The sequence below is a fragment of the Camellia sinensis genome, chromosome 2 (assembly GCF_055761805.1).
Source record: "Camellia sinensis isolate YWXY chromosome 2, ASM5576180v1, whole genome shotgun sequence".
NCBI classification, from domain to species: Eukaryota; Viridiplantae; Streptophyta; class Magnoliopsida; order Ericales; family Theaceae; genus Camellia; species Camellia sinensis.
In genome coordinates, this window is record NC_138962.1 from 60,660,552 (window position 1) to 60,679,910 (window position 19,359).

General features: G+C 32.6%; 1 protein-coding gene across 3 annotated transcripts in view; it reads right to left on the reverse strand.

Annotated features, from left to right (window-relative positions):
- Positions 1 to 11,351: 11,351 nt before the first annotated feature.
- LOC114265059 (disease resistance protein At4g27190-like) overlaps positions 11,352 to 19,359 on the reverse strand; it is a 49,445-nt gene continuing 41,437 nt past the window's right edge. For 2 of the 3 annotated variants that reach the window (XM_082914538.1, XM_082914536.1), the window contains 2 exons: positions 12,130 to 15,718; positions 11,352 to 11,708 (listed from right to left, as the gene is read on the reverse strand). In XM_082914538.1, coding sequence (XP_082770664.1) covers positions 12,137 to 15,562 — 3,426 coding nt within the window. In that variant the 5' untranslated portion in view covers positions 15,563 to 15,718 and the 3' untranslated portion in view covers positions 11,352 to 11,708; positions 12,130 to 12,136. The remainder of the gene's footprint in view (positions 11,709 to 12,129; positions 15,719 to 19,359) is intronic. The other variant, XM_082914537.1, reaches the window with a different exon arrangement.

Genomic DNA, 19,359 nt, shown 5'->3' on the forward strand with positions numbered 1-19,359 from the left:
CTCTGATACCAAGTTGTAACGCCCTCAAAATAATAACACTAAACCCATCAATATTGACATACATTGATAATAAAGATAAACATTCTTCTATTCATCAGAGTAGTTCATTACAAAAATATTACATGTTAACAACAAAAGCAAATGCCCTACAGGCTTACAGCTTTCCAAGTTAACACTTGGTTACAACAAAAGAGTACTAACTCAATTACACTTTAAGCCCTTGGCTTGAATTTACATGTAATACATCCAAAAATAAAACGACGAAAGTGTGTCCGCCTCTAGCCTCCCAAGCTAAGTCCTTAGAGGTGGCATGCTACATGTACCTAAAAATGATATCCCCATATAGGGTGAGCCACAGCCCAGTATAAATACACTAAACCAACCATGAACAATGACTAAAAGATTAGCAATTGATAGATGGCCAACACAAATATATCCACATAAATCACATTTTATGCCATACGACTTATGAGTCCAAGTTACTTTTCATTTTCCCTTTTTCAACAGATGAGCATGTTAGCTCTATCATCATCTCAACAGATATATATAAAAACTATATCCCACATTCACAGATAAGCATATAAGCTATATCCACATTCTCAACAGATATGTATAACAACTATATCCCACATTCACAGATAAGCATATTAGCCCTATCTTCACTTCTCTAGACAAGCATATGAGCTGTGTCTACACTTCTCAAAGATAAGCATATGAGCTCTATCTTCATTTCTCTAGACAAGCATATGAGCTGTGTCTACAGAGTTCATCCCCCATCTCCTCCTCTACACATAACGTATACAAACACATTGGTTCTATATACAATCACTCAATACATGCAGTTAATGTATTCTATCAACCGTCAAATTCCATGACACATTCCATTGATTAGTTTTCGTTTGCCTAATCATCATGCATTGTCTACAACAATCACGACTATCCTCCACCGATAGCCCAAAGCAGTTATTTCTAAACAGAGAATAAATGCACAATGGATATTCAATCGACATTTCATTTCGGTGAGTGATAATTAATTCAACTACACCCTTTAACCCCATACATTCCCAACCCCAACAATTCCATTTCATTTCCTCATTTCTCACAATTAATTATCCCAATTAATCAAACAATGTAATTAGGTCATCTTCCATAATTACCATTTCAACCCTTAGGTCCCATTTTCATCAATGATTCAACATTTAGTCCATTTCTCTATGCCAAACATGCATATAGGTTTATTATAAATAAAACCCCAACTTTTGTAAAATAACACAAAAGCCCCAAATTTTCACAAAATTACTAAACCAACCCCAACATCTCAAAATACTAAAATTTAAAGACAAAATCCATAGAGAGGAGTAGGATATCCCTACCTCAAATCCGGAGCCCCAAAGGAGATGAAGACAAAAATCCAACGTGCTCCAAAGACCAAGATTCTCGTATCAAAACGACGCCCTCGACGATCCACACAACTATTACAAAGGCCGAAGAGAAGGAGGACACTCTAACTAGATCAAACCCTAGAGAGAAGGGAGTTTCTAGAGAGAGAGGCTCTCAAAAAGGGTTTTTAGAAAAAGTAGGAGAGAGAAAGAAATGTAAAAAGTGATTTAAAATCACCCAGTGGATAACTCATATACGTATGACCCGCTCGAGCGGAGAACACGACGCTCGAGCGCCAAGAACAAAACTCTGGACACGCTCGAGCGCAATAAGGCCCGCTCGAGCGCCAAGACACAAGAATAAAGCACATCCGCTCGAGTGCGAAAACCAGTCCGCTCGAGCGCAAATTTCCACCTCCCAGAACTTACACCCAGAAAGTACTACCCGCTCGAGCGCCAAATGACCCGCTCGAGCGCCACCGCTCGAGCGTAAACAAACCCACTCGAGCGTAAAAATCACATCTGCAGAAGTTTTGCAGGAACACGAAAATACTGGAAGTGTGCAATCTTCGCTCAAGCGCAAGAAGACCCGCTCGAGCGGACCGCCTAAAAACTCAACAACAAGGAATTTGAAACCAAGGCCTAACCAACCTGTAACAAACCTTCCCAACACATCCTATAACTCAAATACAAAGTATAAAGGATGTAAACAAGATAATAACCAACTACCAACATCCACGGACACATGTCCGGATCACTGTACAACAAGGGTAAACCCGGGATCGCTATAGTAGCAAAGGAACTTCTTAATTCGATTTTGGATGCTGTTGTTTGGATATTCGGTGAGATATAATTATGTAATACTTAGTTTTGGGTATTCTTTTCCCTTTTGTTGAATTTAAGTTTGACCATATAAATGTTCAGAGAACCATGATATTGGTGGAGAGCTTCTAGAATCAAAATCCTCACAACAAAGTGACATGAACACACCAAAGTCAATGGCAGAGATAAATTGGAACCCTGATTCTGATGCGTCTCATGATACTGGAGGCTACAGTATCGGCTTTTCATTGACAATTTTACAGGTAGTGTCTGCCATTGTATTTGTCATTAGCTTTCTGGTGCTAATCTAGCGACCAATTGAAAATTTTTCATTTTCTGAATTTCAACATTGTCCATTTAATTAAAAATATTGGTTCATAGATTTAGTTCTCATTGAGTTTATATTTTTCTAATTTTGTATAATAGAGTGAATGCCAACAACTTATATGTGAGATTCTACAGGCAACTCCTGAAGCTGCATCTGCAGATGCTGCTGTACAAACAGCTAGACTTGCAAACAAGGCTCCTTCCAAAGAAAAGAGGCAGGAAACTAAAACTTTATTTTTCTTTTATATTGTATGCATACCTTTTTGGCATTCTTTTCTCTGTAATTTCCTTCTTTGTATCTTTGAGGCTCATTTCTTTTTTTTCTTTCTTCCTCCTCTCTTGAAAATGCAGCTGGCAAGGGCTCTTGGGCTACAACCAAGACAAATAGCTATATGGTTTCAGAGCAAGAGGGCTAGGTGGAAGACAAAGCAGTTAGAGAAAGACTGATGTTCTTAAGAGACAGTTTGATGCTATCAAGGCTGATAATGATGCTCTCCAATCTCAGAACCAGAAACTTCAAGCTGAGGTATGGTTTTCGAAATTTTTGTTTTTTCGAAAACAAAAATAATGAGGAGTTCAGAAACACTCATCGTTTTCGTTTTTGTTTGAAAACAGCTGTTGAAAATTTGGAAAAGTTTTTGAAAGTGTTTTTCTAAAAGACGGGTGTTTTTAGAAATTGCCAAACAAAGTTTTCAGATCATTTTTTTTTTTAAACAAAATTTGAAAACAAAACCAAAGGGAATTAATTCCAAAATTATTTTGATGCTTTGGGAAGATGCATGTGTTGATAACTGTTAGATTTTAGTTTGGACAAAATTCCCCTTCTTTATTGCCAATTGAGTAAGCAACTTTTCTTTTCTTTTGTTTTTGTTTTTGTTTTTGTATTTTTTTTTTTTTTTTGGGTGGATTGATTAAGAAGAAGAAAAAAAATTCAATTTGAATCACTTTAGATAGCCATAATTATGGTTGTCATTTTGGGTGTTGTTTCTGTTTTTCAAGTTTTCAGAAACAAAAACAATGAGTAGTTCAAAAACACCAATTGTTTTCATTCTTTTGTGAAAACAATTCAAATAAGCTTTTTTCAACTTCTATTTTATGTTTTCCAAAGTAAAAGACTATACTAAACTCACCCATATAGTTGTTGATTTTCATTCCATTCTGTTGCAAACATAGAAAAGAGCATAAAACATGCATTAATGAAATAAAATTTTATAAAATTCGCTGATGAGGCCCACTTTAAAAAAAAAAATTGTCTTTCATATATAGTAATGCTACAAATCCAGAAGATTTACTTTAGAAAATCACATAGAAAAAAAAAAAAATCAATAGTCTACATCTATTTTGAGTGTGTGTGATCTACATTCCATCAACTTTAAATTTACATCACACGCTCACTTTTAGAATAATATTCAAGACAAATTTTCATGAACCATTGTATTTTATTCCATATATATTTTATGTCCGATGCTATAATCAATTTTTATGTATCCAAAACTTCTTGATTTTTCCTATCTAAAAAACGAACTTCCTGATTTTGAATCGAATGAATGCAGATAATGTTACACGCAATCTCATTTGTTATCTTGTTTTCTCACTTGAGACCCAATTATTGTGTTTAGAGATGAGAAAATACGATAAGAAATCTATATAATAAGGGAAGAAGGTTTTTGAAAATATATAAAATGTCTTAGAGATACATTTTGATCCAATGGTTTAAATTGTCTCATCTCAACTTCAATGGTTGAGATGTCTTTATTTCCCACCCAAATGCTCTTTGAGCATCAACCGAGATCTAACGGTCCAAAATGTAAATTGAAGAAAATCTCTCATCTTTGATTCAACAGACCACTATACTTCTATAATTAGGTCTCTATACGAGTCGGAAGATCTAAGAACACACACACATGGATAACATATTAGCCAAAAACAAGAACAAGCTAAGCTAAGAGTTATTAGAGTTATTAGTACACTGGTATAGAGTTATTAGTATACTGGTATAAGACAGTCATGTCATAAAATATTAGCCAAAAACAAGCTAAGCTTCTATATAATCCTTGAAGCATATTGATATTAACTATCCCTGTTTGGCTCCCATTTTTTTGGTATTTTTCTTCTGTTTTTAATTTTAGTAAATTTTATATACAAACATATATATATAGGTTGCTAATATAACTGGTTTCTTTGTAATACTTCTGCAAGTGTTCCTTATAGACATATGTTTTGATGCTTCTTCTATCTATTTCCTGCAATATAAAAGACCCTGTAATTTTTGAGTTAAAAGTTGCATTATTTGTGCTAGGAAAAAAAATTTGGCAAAGAGTACATTGTAACTACTATATTCGAAAGAATTGAAATTGCACTTGCTGAAATTACAGATCTACTAACTAAATCTCATGTTCCAATCATTGGTTCTGGTAGCAGTCAGCCTTAGTGACTCCTTTGTAAACTTTGGTTCTCATATGTTATCCATGTGTGTGTGTTCATATGTATTTGTATTAGAAAATATTCAACAGACCACTATACTTCTATAATTAGGTCTCTATACGAGTCGGAAGATCTAAGAACACACACACATGGATAACATATTAGCCAAAAACAAGAACAAGCTAAGCTAAGAGTTATTAGAGTTATTAGTACACTGGTATAGAGTTATTAGTATACTGGTATAAGACAGTCATGTCATAAAATATTAGCCAAAAACAAGCTAAGCTTCTGTATAATCCTTGAAGCATATTGATATTAACTACCCCTGTTTGGCTCCCATTTTTTTGGTATTTTTCTTCTGTTTTTAATTTTAGTAAATTTTATATGCAAACATATATATAGGTTGCTAATATAACATGTATGGATCCAAATTCATTAAAGAACTTAAATAGCATCTACATTTCAAGCTCCTACTTGATCATCCCAAATAGATAGATATCTTTTATCTATCTATTCTGCATTTATACTTGATCATCCATAATAAATCTGTGTATACTACATTTATATCTGCAGTATACTTGATCATCCATATTCTGCATTTATATCTGTGTATACTACAATTTCTGGAGGGATTGTAAGACTGATACACATATAGCACTTTGTACAAACTTCATTTCCTTCCATCATCGATCTACTTAGTGACAAGTAACAAAGGGTGTAATAGAGATTTGATTTTTTATTTAACATCTTTTCCCCTCCCCTTATCAGACTACATTTTCATGTCCTAATTTCAATCTGACATCATAATAAATATATGGATACCAGATTCATTTTCCTACCTCAACAAAAAGAAAAGATGTTGTCAAAAAAATAAAAAAATAAAAAGCAAATTGGCTGTTAACACTAAAATGTAGAGCACATATGTAGAGCACTAAAATATACTACATTTGAATATAGATTTAGATATTCTACACCGTGCCTTTAACAGCCAATTTGCTTTAGTGCTCTACATTTTAGTATGTAGAGCACTTACTGATGTGCTTTAGTGCTCTACATTTTAAATGTGAAATAGATATTCTTCTCTTTCTATTCACATTTATGTATTTGCTATATTAGGATTTCATGCTTTAGGATCGTGTTTTGTGAAATGTGATTCGAGGTTTTTGCAAATAGGGCGAGTGATAAGTGTCAGAAAGAGAAGAGGAAGACGATCAATGGTGATGATTTGCTTTGTGCAATGGCTACTTTTGGGTTTGAAGATTACATTGCTTCGCTTAAAGTGTATCTAACTAGGTACCGGGAGGTATAATTGTCTCTATCTTTGATTTTGTATTGGTTCTTCATATGTTCAGAATCATGATTTCTAAACATTTTAAGAACTCAATTCTCTGAAGCCATTTATTGTAATAGCCACTGTCGGCTGGAGGTTTTGTTTGTTTAATTTTCTCTGTAATTGAACCAAGGATTAGCTTATATTCTTATCTGATTTTCTATTACTTTGCATAATCATTATGAATTTAAACTGACACCATTTTTTTTTTCTTTTCTATTTTGCCCGATTTATTTTGGGAAATAATTGTGGTTTCTCAGTTGGAGGTATTTGAGCCAATTTCTTGCCGGAATTACTGTTGTTCTTTATTTTGTTCATTACTGATTCAGGCAATAAGTTGTAATTTTTTGACAGGGTGACACGAAGGGATCTGCTAGCGGAGGTGATCGATCCTCTAAAAGGGATATAGTTGGTGCTTAGATTGATCCAAATGCATTGGTAAGGCAGCAAATAGCCTCTTTTTTATTTTGCCACATGAGTGTGTAAGTTTAAATGTAATTGTCCTTTTGATCCGGTGGAATGAACTTCAAATAACAATTTCATTTTGTTGTCTACTGTTTGCATCTGTGGTGGATAAATTTGGCAGTTTGCTCATCAACAGTCCTTCACACAAAGCATGAATTATTTGAATTCCGAAGTGTGAATTCCAAGTAAGTCTGTTTGTGTCTGTGTGATTAGCCTAATCCAAATGTAATTCTTGCTAAGTGAGCATCAACTTAGAAGTGGAGCAATTATGTGGAGATTTTTGGATACCCATGGAAGGTCACATTTTACATTACCATTTCACGCATTTCCAGCCCTCCCCACTTAAACTGTAAAGAAAATAATCAGAGAACCTCTTCATAGTGGCCCTCTAACTTCATGTTAAATTGCCTGCTTTGAACTTTCTCATTATCCACTGACCCACTAATAACTTATCAGAGTAGCTAAGGTTTGTAATTATATGATTTTTATCATATTTGTTTTAAAAAAAAAAAAAGTGATAAGCATAATTTTATAATAGACTCTTCATTTCTTAACGATAAACATGATGAAATTAATTAACTTATTTTATCAAATTCAAACCAGTGGTAAACCCTACTAATCAAATTACGCCTTTCCAGTTAATACCAGGACTGAAGTGAGCTGCTATGGGTGTAATTTTGTGTTGTGACCTTGAAGGAACATCTCAAATAATTGATTATTATGCATATACAATTATGTCATATTTTCTCAAATTGAAACCAGTGGTAAACCCTACAAATCAAATTACACCTTTCCAGTTAATACCATGACTGAAGTAAGCTGCTATGGGTGTAATTTTGTATTGTTACCTTCAAGGAACATCTCAAATAATTGGTTGTTATGCACATACAATTATGTCATATGGCTTGCTTGCATAATGTTTAAAGGGCCACCACTTTCATGGTCCCAAATTGAGAGCTTAACTCAGAAATTTTATATTTTTATCATTGAACAAAATTGTTTTCATCATCTAGAACAAAATTATTTTTTTTTCATAATTTATGTATGCTCGACAGATTTGATTCAATATCTACAGATTTTATTTCCATACAATGTAGGTATGGTCGACAAATTATTTAGTATAGAGCATAAATTTTTTTTCTTAATAGTCTCTACCATTTCTACATCCAAAAACTACTCTCTTGATAGTATGGTCGACCATACATACATCCAAAAACTAGAGTGAATTTGTTTTTTAACATCAAAATAACTATCAAAAATAAAAATTTGACCTAATTCTGTTGTATGTGTATTTTTTATTTTTATTTATTTATTTATTTTTGTTCTAATTTTGTTTCCACATTATGTCATTTAGTTTTCACTACTCATGAATTGCAATGTGCGACATGGAAATTGCTCTCATTGTTGTTATTATTATTGTTTTATTTCGTTTCAGGTGTCATCTTTCAATCGCAATTTGAATTCTGCAAAGTTTCAATCAAGCATTTTTGGTACTGTTGTTCCTGGTAAGCCATCTTCCTTATAGTTGAGTAATCCACTGTTTCCTCTTTGTGCAGTTGATATTGATGTAATTTAGACTCTTCCCATTGTTATTTTGAGGTCCTAAAATGCTTAACAAAGCCAAGATAGTTAGGTTTGTGTGAATGCATTTAACAAAGGGACAACGTTAAAACTTCTCAATATATTGAACGTTGAAACTTCTTAATATATTGAAAGTCAAGTTACTTATGTGTTTATGGGATATTTATGTGTTTCTTTGAATTGAATTAAGTGAATTGAATAGTATAGCATATTGCTCCGTGCACCAGTTCATTTTTACACTGCCATAGCCCCATGAATAGAGCTTCAAGCCCATGACCCTTGCTTTGAAAGGTTGGGTCTCTACCAACTGTTATTATACCCAGTGTGTTAGTGTTCCCCTTCAATTACTATGCATTTGTCTACACCATTAACATTTATTGTATACAGTTTTTATTTATTTATTTATTTATTTATTTTATTATTATTATTATTATTATTATATGGTTAATTGATGGAATGTGTTCAATATATTTCAGGGAGGAATTTAAGGATGAGGAGATGGTTGATGTGAAGTCATTACACATCCGAAACTTTCTCTGAAGTTGAGTTTGTTGGTTAGTACTTTGCTTTGCATTTAACAATTGTTAGGATACTCATATCCAGCAATTGTTTCTCTATCTTCTTTGATTGAAATTCATTGATTACCTAGGGACCTGTCTTAAAAAGAGATGTAATCCTAGATTTAATAGTAAACTACTTGACGATCTTTTCGTCTATTGTTATTGGTCGGTTTCCAGACAAAAGAAATTTAAAAACTATGCTAATATACTGTAAGAATGTGATGGATCGCAGCCCTCTAAATCTCCATTCTCAAATTTTCACAAAATCATAAAAAAGGGTAAATTATAAATATGCCCCTGATGTTTGTAAAATATTCTCACTCTCTCTATGGGAGCTTGCATTTTAAGATTAGTATCCAGAGTTTGGTAATGAGGTGCGGTGTTGCCTTTGAGTCAAACTTGGTTCTAAATCATGACACAATGCAATTATACAATTGGATTTGTTGATTGGGATTTTATTTTATTTATTTATTTTTATTTTTTGTCAGTCAAACTTGGTTCTTATGTAGTTATAATTTGATTAGCAGCAGTAGCACTAACTGGTATGCATTTAAGTTTTAATTTCTTTTAAATTGTAGAGCCCTGGCTGGTGTGCATTATTTGATATTTTAATTTTTTTTATATTTGATTTGTTTGGAATTGTAGAGTACAGTCTGTTAAATTTATTTTTATAACTGCATTTTAATCTTAATATTATTTACACCGTGCCTTTAGGCACGGGCATACGCTAGTCCTTCTATACATAAGGGCTGAATGTAGCTCGACAAAAATTTGTAACTTTTTTTAAGAGTAAACAAATATATCCTTTGAGATTTGCTTAAAATACATATTATCCATATGGTTTGAAAAATTATAAATACTCCATTATCACAATTTTTTTATTTAATAGAATTAACTGAAAAAGAAAATTTCTAACTACTCTCTTATGCAATAATAAAATTACCTGAATTATTAATTGAAATATATTTTTTATATCATTAAAAACTATTAATTGACTTGACGATTTATTAATAAAAATGGTCATTTGTTATGAAATTAGGACCGTCAATAGGCAAAATGTAATTTCTAGAAAAAAAATTAGTTATTAAATATCCATCCTATATATAAAGGATGAATGCAACTGGACAAAAAATTGTAACTTTTTATTTTATGATAGAGCGGTGTGTACCATAAACTTTCTCAAAACAAATATTGGAATTGGTAAAACAAAATAAACGAACCAAACTAATATATAATTATATATATATATAAGGTTGTACTTGAGTCATAGATGTAAAAAGAGATTCGAAAGAGAAAGGAAAATGTGAGAATTATAGATAAAAAATTAATTTATATTTTATTCACATTTTTTTTGTTCTTTTCTTTTGAAATACAGACCCAATTTTATAATTTATATACAACATAAACGTAATTTGAACCTAGAAAAAAAAAAGTGGATATTGCATTTAAAAAATAAATATAATAATAAAAGGGCAATGAATAAACTTAAATAGCATGGCATAAGATGACATGGGATGATGGTGATTAGATGACATGAAAGTAAAAGGGCAATAAAGTCATTTCGGCGAGCCCTAAATTTTTGTCCAAGCTGCATTCAGCGTTTATATATATAGGAACGAATGGATGATGATTTTTGTGTAATTTTATAAATTTAATCCTAATCAATTAACATCATCATTACATTAGTGTATAAATAAATACAATTTATCTTATATTTTTAATTTTTGTATATTTTTCCGGAAATGATTGAATCAACTGAGAGAGTGAGAGTTGAATTTTGTTTGTGCAGTTGAAATTTAAATCCGTTTTCCATATTGAAGTCATTTTATTCTAGTGAATAAGGACAACCTAATTAATTGTGTATATCTATACAATCCAGACTATTCTAAAGCACTCTTTGTCACCCTACTACATGTGAGGATCCTTATGTACACAAAAAATAAAACTACTGCCAAAATCATATTGATGGCATTGTGGACAGTACCACTAGCAAAAAAGGAAAAAGAAAAAAACACATCATTTCAGTATTAATATTGTTGGCCTTTAAAAGACAGAAGTCATCCGGTTAAATGCAATTATCACTGAAAATAAAAGTTTTTCAGAAAAGATAGAAAAAATTTGAATCACTTCATTACAAAGATTAAAAAAATAAAATTGTAGCATAGACTCATTGGACATTTAAATGATCTCAAACTTCTAGGATATCGTCTAAACTACTAATCTCTCCATTCCACATGTACGAGGTAATTACTGTCTAAACCCTATAATTTCAAGGACATAGTTCCAAGACATGACCTAGTGTCCTTTAGGTTACCTACACTTTAGGCCGCAATTGTATTTTCAAATGAATAAATAGAATGGAGTCATATGCAATGAGATAGTTATAAACTTTCGCTGAATGTAGCACTAAAGCGCCAGATGTATACAGGCATGTATTAGTTACCAAAATAGATTGAACAAAACAATTGATAGATTTCAGGCAAACAACAATAACAAGTTTATTAGCAAACAACACTCACAATAAGTATTGTCACTGTCACATCCAAACAAGACATTAAAACAAATACAGTATCAAAGACATTAAAGCAAATAAAGCATCACATCCTAATGTATTCAACGACATGAAAACAAGCAGAATTTAATACAAGAAAGAAATGAACCAACAAGCTATATAGAAAGCTTAATCTGATCGATTTTGCTTGAAGATTATTTATTGGTATTTACAGCCACCAGTAGCAACAATTCCCCAGCTTAAGCTCCTTAACACCATCGGATTGTCCCAATCTCCTAACACAAGGGTCTTCATGAAGCTGTCATAACCTGTCACTCACCGGATAAATGGCAAAGATGACAAATAGTGTCAGAATCAATTAAATTAATTAGCTAATTGTCGTGTTTCAGATATGTAACCCTAAATTCATTCACTATGCTTGTAATAGTAAGCCTAGTGAAAAAATAAAAATAAAAATTTGGATCCATTTGCTGCCTATGGAAGTAATTTGTTATCAGGCTCTAACCACATAGGTGAGGGTTCAATTAGTTAAGGGAATCAAGCACGGGATATACAATGCAAATTTTTACACAATTTGATGATCTATCCCAATTTAACTTGAAATAGAGGTGATAATAAGACTGATCACAATGCAAGTAGGAGAATTTGGTTAGTTTGGTATAACAAATGCTTTTAGAGGAAAAGAAAATACCACTATATTTCTTAAATGAAAAAGGTATGAGACATTACCTAGCTATTAAAAATGCAACCCCTGCTGGTGTGAGTAGATGTCTCTAGCTAATTCATCCATCAAATCTTCACCCCTTCCAAGTTCCTCATAAGTTGGCCGAATACCGCTGCTTGACTCTGATTCATGCCACTTTAACGATTCCCACCACTCCTTCTCTCCTTTGATCGTCAAATATTTGATAGCAGGCGCTTTGTTAACATAAAGAGTTTCAAGCTTTGGACAATTATAAACAATCAGACTTTTCAACACAGGACTGATACTTGTAACATCTGAAATGCTAACCAATTCTGGTAGGTCAAGAAGCGATATACTCTTCAACAATTTGAGAACATAACCATGTTTCAATTCTGAAGATTCTTGACTTACTAGGCTCTTGATTTTGCAGCAGTCTTCAACTATAAGCTCTTCCAATCGCCTCAGATTACCAAGCAAATTTGGTGTGAAAATGGTAGTCAAATTGGGGGACGTATGCAATGCCAAAACCCTCAGATTGGATAGACAACCCTTATCAATTGGACCTTTCCAAATACTTTGTAAATTCCACATATAATGAATACCCAAGTACTTCAGGTATATGAATACAGGTTTCCTATAAACATAATCAACACCCAACGGATATTTATAATCTCCATCAATAATAGTTTGAAGTTCATTACATTCCACCAGCAAGCAAACTCTGAGGTTTTCCATGTTTTCATGCCTGAAATCAGAAAGCATCTTCACTGTCCAGTGGCGGTCTAGGAAGAAAAAATTGGCATGGTTGAGTACCTCGGTAATCTCAGTTGCTATGTCTTCACCATTTATATACTCAAGGCATTTCATTGATTTCTTTTTTTCCTTGAATATCTCTTCAACTTCATGGGGTAGACGGGATATGATGCGTTGTCGATGATGGCCAACCGTGAATCTAAAATACATTAAGTATTTTGGGAGATCCTGTCTAAGTCGTTGCAACAATTCAGCTGATGGTAGATACAACTCAAGGATAGACAATGATTTTAAGCCACTTAGTTCATTCAGGATTACCTTCACATCAACATCCCACCAGTCACCATCTAGATTCACATCAACGCTTAATTCTTGCAATCCATTGAGTTTTGACAACACCCCTGTAGGGATTGTTGTGTCCATCTGCTTAGTTTCCTTGTAGCGATTTGCATGTTGACAGAAAGAGACCTTGAAGCGTCTCAATTTGATTAGTTTTCCAATTTCCTTGGGCAGATACATTATTTCAGTTCCTTCAAGATCAAACTCCTCAAGATTCTCAAGAGCTCCGATGTCAGGCGGCAGTTCCATGAGAAGTTCACAACCTCTCAAAAGGAATTTTTGAAGTGATTTCAAATTGGAAATGGAAGGTGGCAAAGACTTTATGCTAGTATAAGACAAATCTAGATGTGTTAGGCAAGGCATGTATTGAAAGAATAGTTGAGGAATTTCCATCAGATCATAGTTGTTATGTAACAACAATTTTTGGAGAAATGAGCACTGAGGTTTCTCCGGTAGCTCAGATAATTTATTATTCATCAACTCAATCTCCTCGGAATAAAACCAATCTTCAACTTTTGGTGTTTCAGTCAATCCCAATCCCCCTAGCTTTAAATGACTAGGTATACAATTTTTCAAGACAGATTGAGTTTCTTCATGCATTTGGACCAAACCAAAGCCCCGATTGTCTAGCAAGAAGGAATTGATGAGTTCTTGAAGAATAACTTTTCCGTTTGCTTCCGTTTCTACTAAACCATTCTCAATCCAAGATGATACAAATGAATCTGCAGTCCAATTCAGGCGATCTGTGCAGTTTTTAATGCAATGTTTTGTTATAATGTCCTTCTGATACCAACAGAATTTTAACACACGAACCATGACTTTCTTTCCATTTTCCTGCTGGTGGGAGGATCGTGATGCTAAATGGTTGAGTGCAAGTTCCCACACACCAATATCAGTCACACCTTTCAAGGCCCTTGCAAGAAGAACAATGGCACGCAGATGGCCGTGGCACTCTTTCACTAACTGGGCGGCCATTTGTTGGATGACAGAGGAAGAATGAACAAGTGATGGGCCCACACTCCAACAGAATAGTTTCCAGGGTAACAGATGATCCTCCATTCTGATCCCCAAATCCAAATCCATTATCTCATGGACTTTTTGCGATTGAGTTGTAAGCAGTAGGAATCCACAATCAGGGATTTTTAAGTCATGTAGGTCTATCTGCCCATCAATGCAATCCACAAGCAGCAAGAAGTTGTCAGGCAAATATTGGTCTTGCGATCCCTCCGAAGTGTAATCAGTTTTACCAGATTTTAATCTGCCGGTCTGTGTTGCGATGTTCTGCCTAACCTCTTCGATGCTGTGATGTCGTGAGACAGAGATGCAGAGGACAACACTGCACTTGGATTTGACCATTTGCATATCCTTTAATGCGCTTGCTACTTTCTCCCCTCCGAGCCCTGAAATCCCAATCTTTCGAATTATTCCATATTTTCTGGCATTTCTGGCATTGGAAATGGCCCACAAAATCCCAGTATCTGGAATTCTTTCATCTTGAATACAATTCGAAACTTGGCGAACAGCAGAATCGATAGCTATTTCCAAAAGTTCATCTCCACTAGTTTCAGGCGTTAGCCCAACCTCTGTTTTCTGTGTCAAGCTCTCCTCATATGACTTCATAATATCATCTTCTTGGCGTTTAAAAGTCCAATTAGCAGAACCTTCACGGGAAAAGCTTTTCTGTGTCAAACTTTCATCTAAGCTCATAATATCATATTCTTCTTGACGTATAAAAGCCCAATAAATTCCTGAATCTTCGCGGACCAAGTTTCTTGTAACATCCTGAAATTCCTTCTCAATGCCCTCTTTGACAGCATTAATGCATCTTTGAACATCCTGAAATTCTTCATGTTTGACATGATTGTTATTTGATACCAAAGCTTTTTGTTTTCTTAGTTCTTGTATCCATATGAGGTGCTGTGTAAAGCCAAAATAGTGGAATGACACTGATTCTGATTGGTATGACTGGAGAAGATGAATTAAGTCAACCGTTCTTGTCAAAGCCTCAATTTTTCGTATCATCCCTACGCATTCTTCTCTCAAGACTTGTTTTGACGCAGACGAAGGTGAGGCTTTTTTCTTCATTTTTCCAAAGGCCTGCTTCGGTGAGGCCTCTTTCTTCATTTTTCCAAAGGCCTTCTTCTCGTCCGATTCCAATCCAGATGACGCAACTTTCTTTTTTGCTTCGAAATGAATTTCGTGGTGTTCTTCTCGTCCAAAGGCCTTCTTCTCGTTCGATTCCATTCCAGATGACGCAACTTTCTTTTTTGCTTCGAAATGAATTTCGTGGTCTTCTTCTCGTCCAAAGGCCTTCTTCTTGTCCGATTCCATTCCAGATGACGCAACTTTCTTTGTTGCTTCAAACTGAATATCGTGTTCTTCCATGTCTATGGATAATGCTACGCTACTTCTTCAGACAGACAAGAGATAGAGATCCTCTTTGGACAACTTTTTAGTTGACTTCTTCCTTGGCCGAATCTGATTAATGTGTGCCGCCTTTCTGCTCCATCTCCACCATCCCCACCCAAATTAACCTTAAAACTACAAAAGACATTGATTAAAATCAATATTAATTGATTGTTGGTTTTGAAAATTTATAAATACATTTTGAGTTTAATCATTTCTACAAGTTTTTTATTCGGTGGACCGATTAATCCTAATATCCATATCAACCATCCTCATCAAATTAGTCAAATTTTTATTATATTTTATTTTAAAATTATATTTTCTAGGAGAAATTATACATAAAAAAAAAAAATTCATCCTAAAGTTTAATTATTTTAACAAATTAAACTCTAAGTTTTAACTATCAATTTAAGCTCCACACTTTTGATTTATTATCAATCTAAACCACATTGATGCATATGGTCACGCATATTGGCATGTCATACTTTCTATTTTTTAAAAAAATTTGCTACCAAATATCTTTCATTTACATTTTTATTAAATTTATATTTTTAAATTTATTTGTCGATATCTATTAATCAAGGCTTATAATTAATATAAAATTATATAAACAGATATATATATATATATATATATTGGAAAAAAATTACTATACACATCTGTTAATGTTGCATAGACCTCGTTTAGAAACTTAATCTTTTAGGTTACAAAAAATTATAAAAAGAAAAAGACCAATCATTAAAAAAGTTAGAAAAAAATGTCAAAATTTTAAAAAATCACTAAAAAAGTAAGTTATACATACCATTAATTCATTTTTTTTTCATAAAACAAAGAGATATTTAGTTTAACATCCCTCTCTAACTTTTAGTAATCAAAGAGGTCAACAATATTTTCTTTTTTAGCCTAAGGTTCATCAACCACACCCATATATGATATCCACTATCTCGTTCTCTCTTCTCTCAACTTCTTCTCTTTTCCTCTTTCCCGGCGTAACCTCCTCCTTCGCCACCATGACTGTCGCGATCGCCATTGCCGCCACAGCAACTGGCAACGACAACAACAAGAACAGAGCAATTCACTACCCTTGGAACAGGTTTATTGCTCCTGTGAAAAATCATCATCATCATCATCATAGAATGTACGCTTCTCTAAATCCCCATTATTTCCTTATCAATCTCTAAACTGAGTGTTGTTTACTTACTATTAATCTCTCTCTCTCTCTCTCTCTTGGAAGGAAGCAAATGCAAATTGAATAGGAGGGGCTTTGTATATATGTGTGTGTGATATATATATATATATATATATTTTTGTTCATATGAGTTTGTTATTATACTCAATTTGACTACTCTAGTGGACAAACTCAATTCAAGCATAAATTTGAATAAGAGCATTTTTAATCCTCAATTTCTTTTTGTGTATTTGTTTGTTGAAGGTTGCTTGAAATTTCTCTCAAAATTTATCTTGTGTGAAATTTCTCTTTGGAGAGTTTAAATTTCTCTGTGAAAAGACAAAATTTTCTCTGGTTTGATTAAAATACAGAGAAAATTATAAGCAAATCACGAAGAAATTTGTGAGCAAACCTTAGAAAATTCAGTCTAAAAAATTTTCAAAATACAGAGAAAATCAGAGAAATTGAACAAACTAGAGAAATTGAACAAACTAGAGAAATTTCAAACTAGAAAAATTTGTCTGTGTTTTAAAATTTCTCTGAAAAAATGTTGAGGAATCCCAACCACTATGAAAATATTACATGTCATTTATCCTATAAAATCTTAATATCAGGAAGTTTAAAAACAATTCCCCAAAATAAAATCTCAAACTACCTCATAAACATGAACTTCTCCACTGACATTATTAATCGACGTACATAAAAAAGTTATTCACTTCTTAAAAATTTATTACATTTTCTAATCTTGATTATTCTATTGAGAGCTATTTCATTGATTTTTAATCTTAAAAATTTCCCTAGACAAATTCTTCTAATTTTTCAATTGATTTTTACATTAAAATTTTGAAAATAGAAATTCTCTGTTTGATCAAATCACGAAATTTCTCAATTGTGTGAAATTGAGAAAATAAAACTTTTAAAATTTTGAAAATTATGTTAGTTTGTATATATATATATATATAATATAATTTGAAACTTAGAAAACAATGAAACTTTTAAAATTTATGTTAGTTGTATATATATGTTCATGAAAGAGAGATCTCTCATTTATTTTAATTTTTAATTGACTGTTCAATGGATAATTAAAAAAATGAGGAATCCAAGAAATTCTTTATTTGGTGAGCTGAGAACTTTCTCAATTTTACACTGAAATTTCTCAGTTTTAAATTGATATTTATCCATTTTGAGATATAAATTCACAATTTTGAGTTAAAAATTTTGATTTTCACAAAATTGAGAGAAACTGGGAAAGTTTCTTACAAGTAATGGATTATAATCATTACTACTTTTATATATAACTAAATATTACAATAGGAAGTAAATAACTTTAATTTGATAGTTTGTTGGTTTTAACACTACAATTACTCATAATCAATCACAAGCGTTTTCAGTGTGGTAGGATGTTGGTGGGTGTGGGCCTCAAGAGTTTTATTTGTAATTTTTTTTTTAATTTTAAAAAATAAAAACTATGAGGCTGAGAGACTGGTTGTAAGGATGTGAGTTGCAATAGTGGGAAAGTTTGCACTCTTTGAATCTCTTTTGATACATCTTTCTTTCTTGTACCTTTTATTTTCATGTTTTTAATGAGCTTTTTACTTTGAAGATCAAAAAAAAAAAAGAACATAAATCATTATAATAGTTCATAACTAATACTAATTTGGATCACAATGATTGTAACACTTTGTTTTCCTTGGACTAGTGAGATTGCTCTTGACACTACTACCATCACCTTTATCATCATTGTCATTATTGTCATAAACACCACAATCATTTACTACTACTACTACCACCACCACCACCATGCCACTACTACTACCACTACCGTTATCGCTACCACCACCACCACTACCATTATGCCATTGCCGCCACTACCACCACCATTATCACAATATAAAAATTAAAATATATAATTTAAAAATAATAAATTTCAAATTTGATTTTATGCATATCAAACAACTTATTTTTAATTTAGCACTTAAATTTTTATCAAACAACTTTTCAACTTAAAAAATTCAGTATTCATTTTCAATACTTAATTTTCAGTCTTCAGTTTTCAATTTTCAACTTTATCAAATAGTACCTTAATATATCTACAATTTGAGGTATATATGTGGTATTTTGTTAATTATATAGATGTATGAGACGATTTTGCTATATAAAATGGGTTTGATAAACAAAAGGGTTTATACCTAATGTTTTTGGGAAAGATTATAAATGTTTATTGTTCATTATTGTTGTTGATGATGAATATTAACTCTTTAAGTGCAAAGGAAAAGAAAGTTTCAATTTTTTCAAAAACTCTAGTTTTCAAAGTTGACTTAATAATGAGTTTGGCCAAATTGACTCTTAAATCTTGAAATTTGATGAATGATTATGACAATGGTGTTGAGACATGAGGTTTTCAACTTTCTTGGATATTTGTATTGAGATTGAGAAATGTTGAGATTGATAAATGTTGAGATTCTAGAAATTTTGAGATTGGAGAAATCCTTGTGTTGTTGATATTATTAAATGTTGTTGTGAATTAAACAAACCTTAGGGAAATTAGATTTGAAAACTCATGCATCATATGTAGGATAATTTCTCTTGTGATCTTACAATTTTGTGG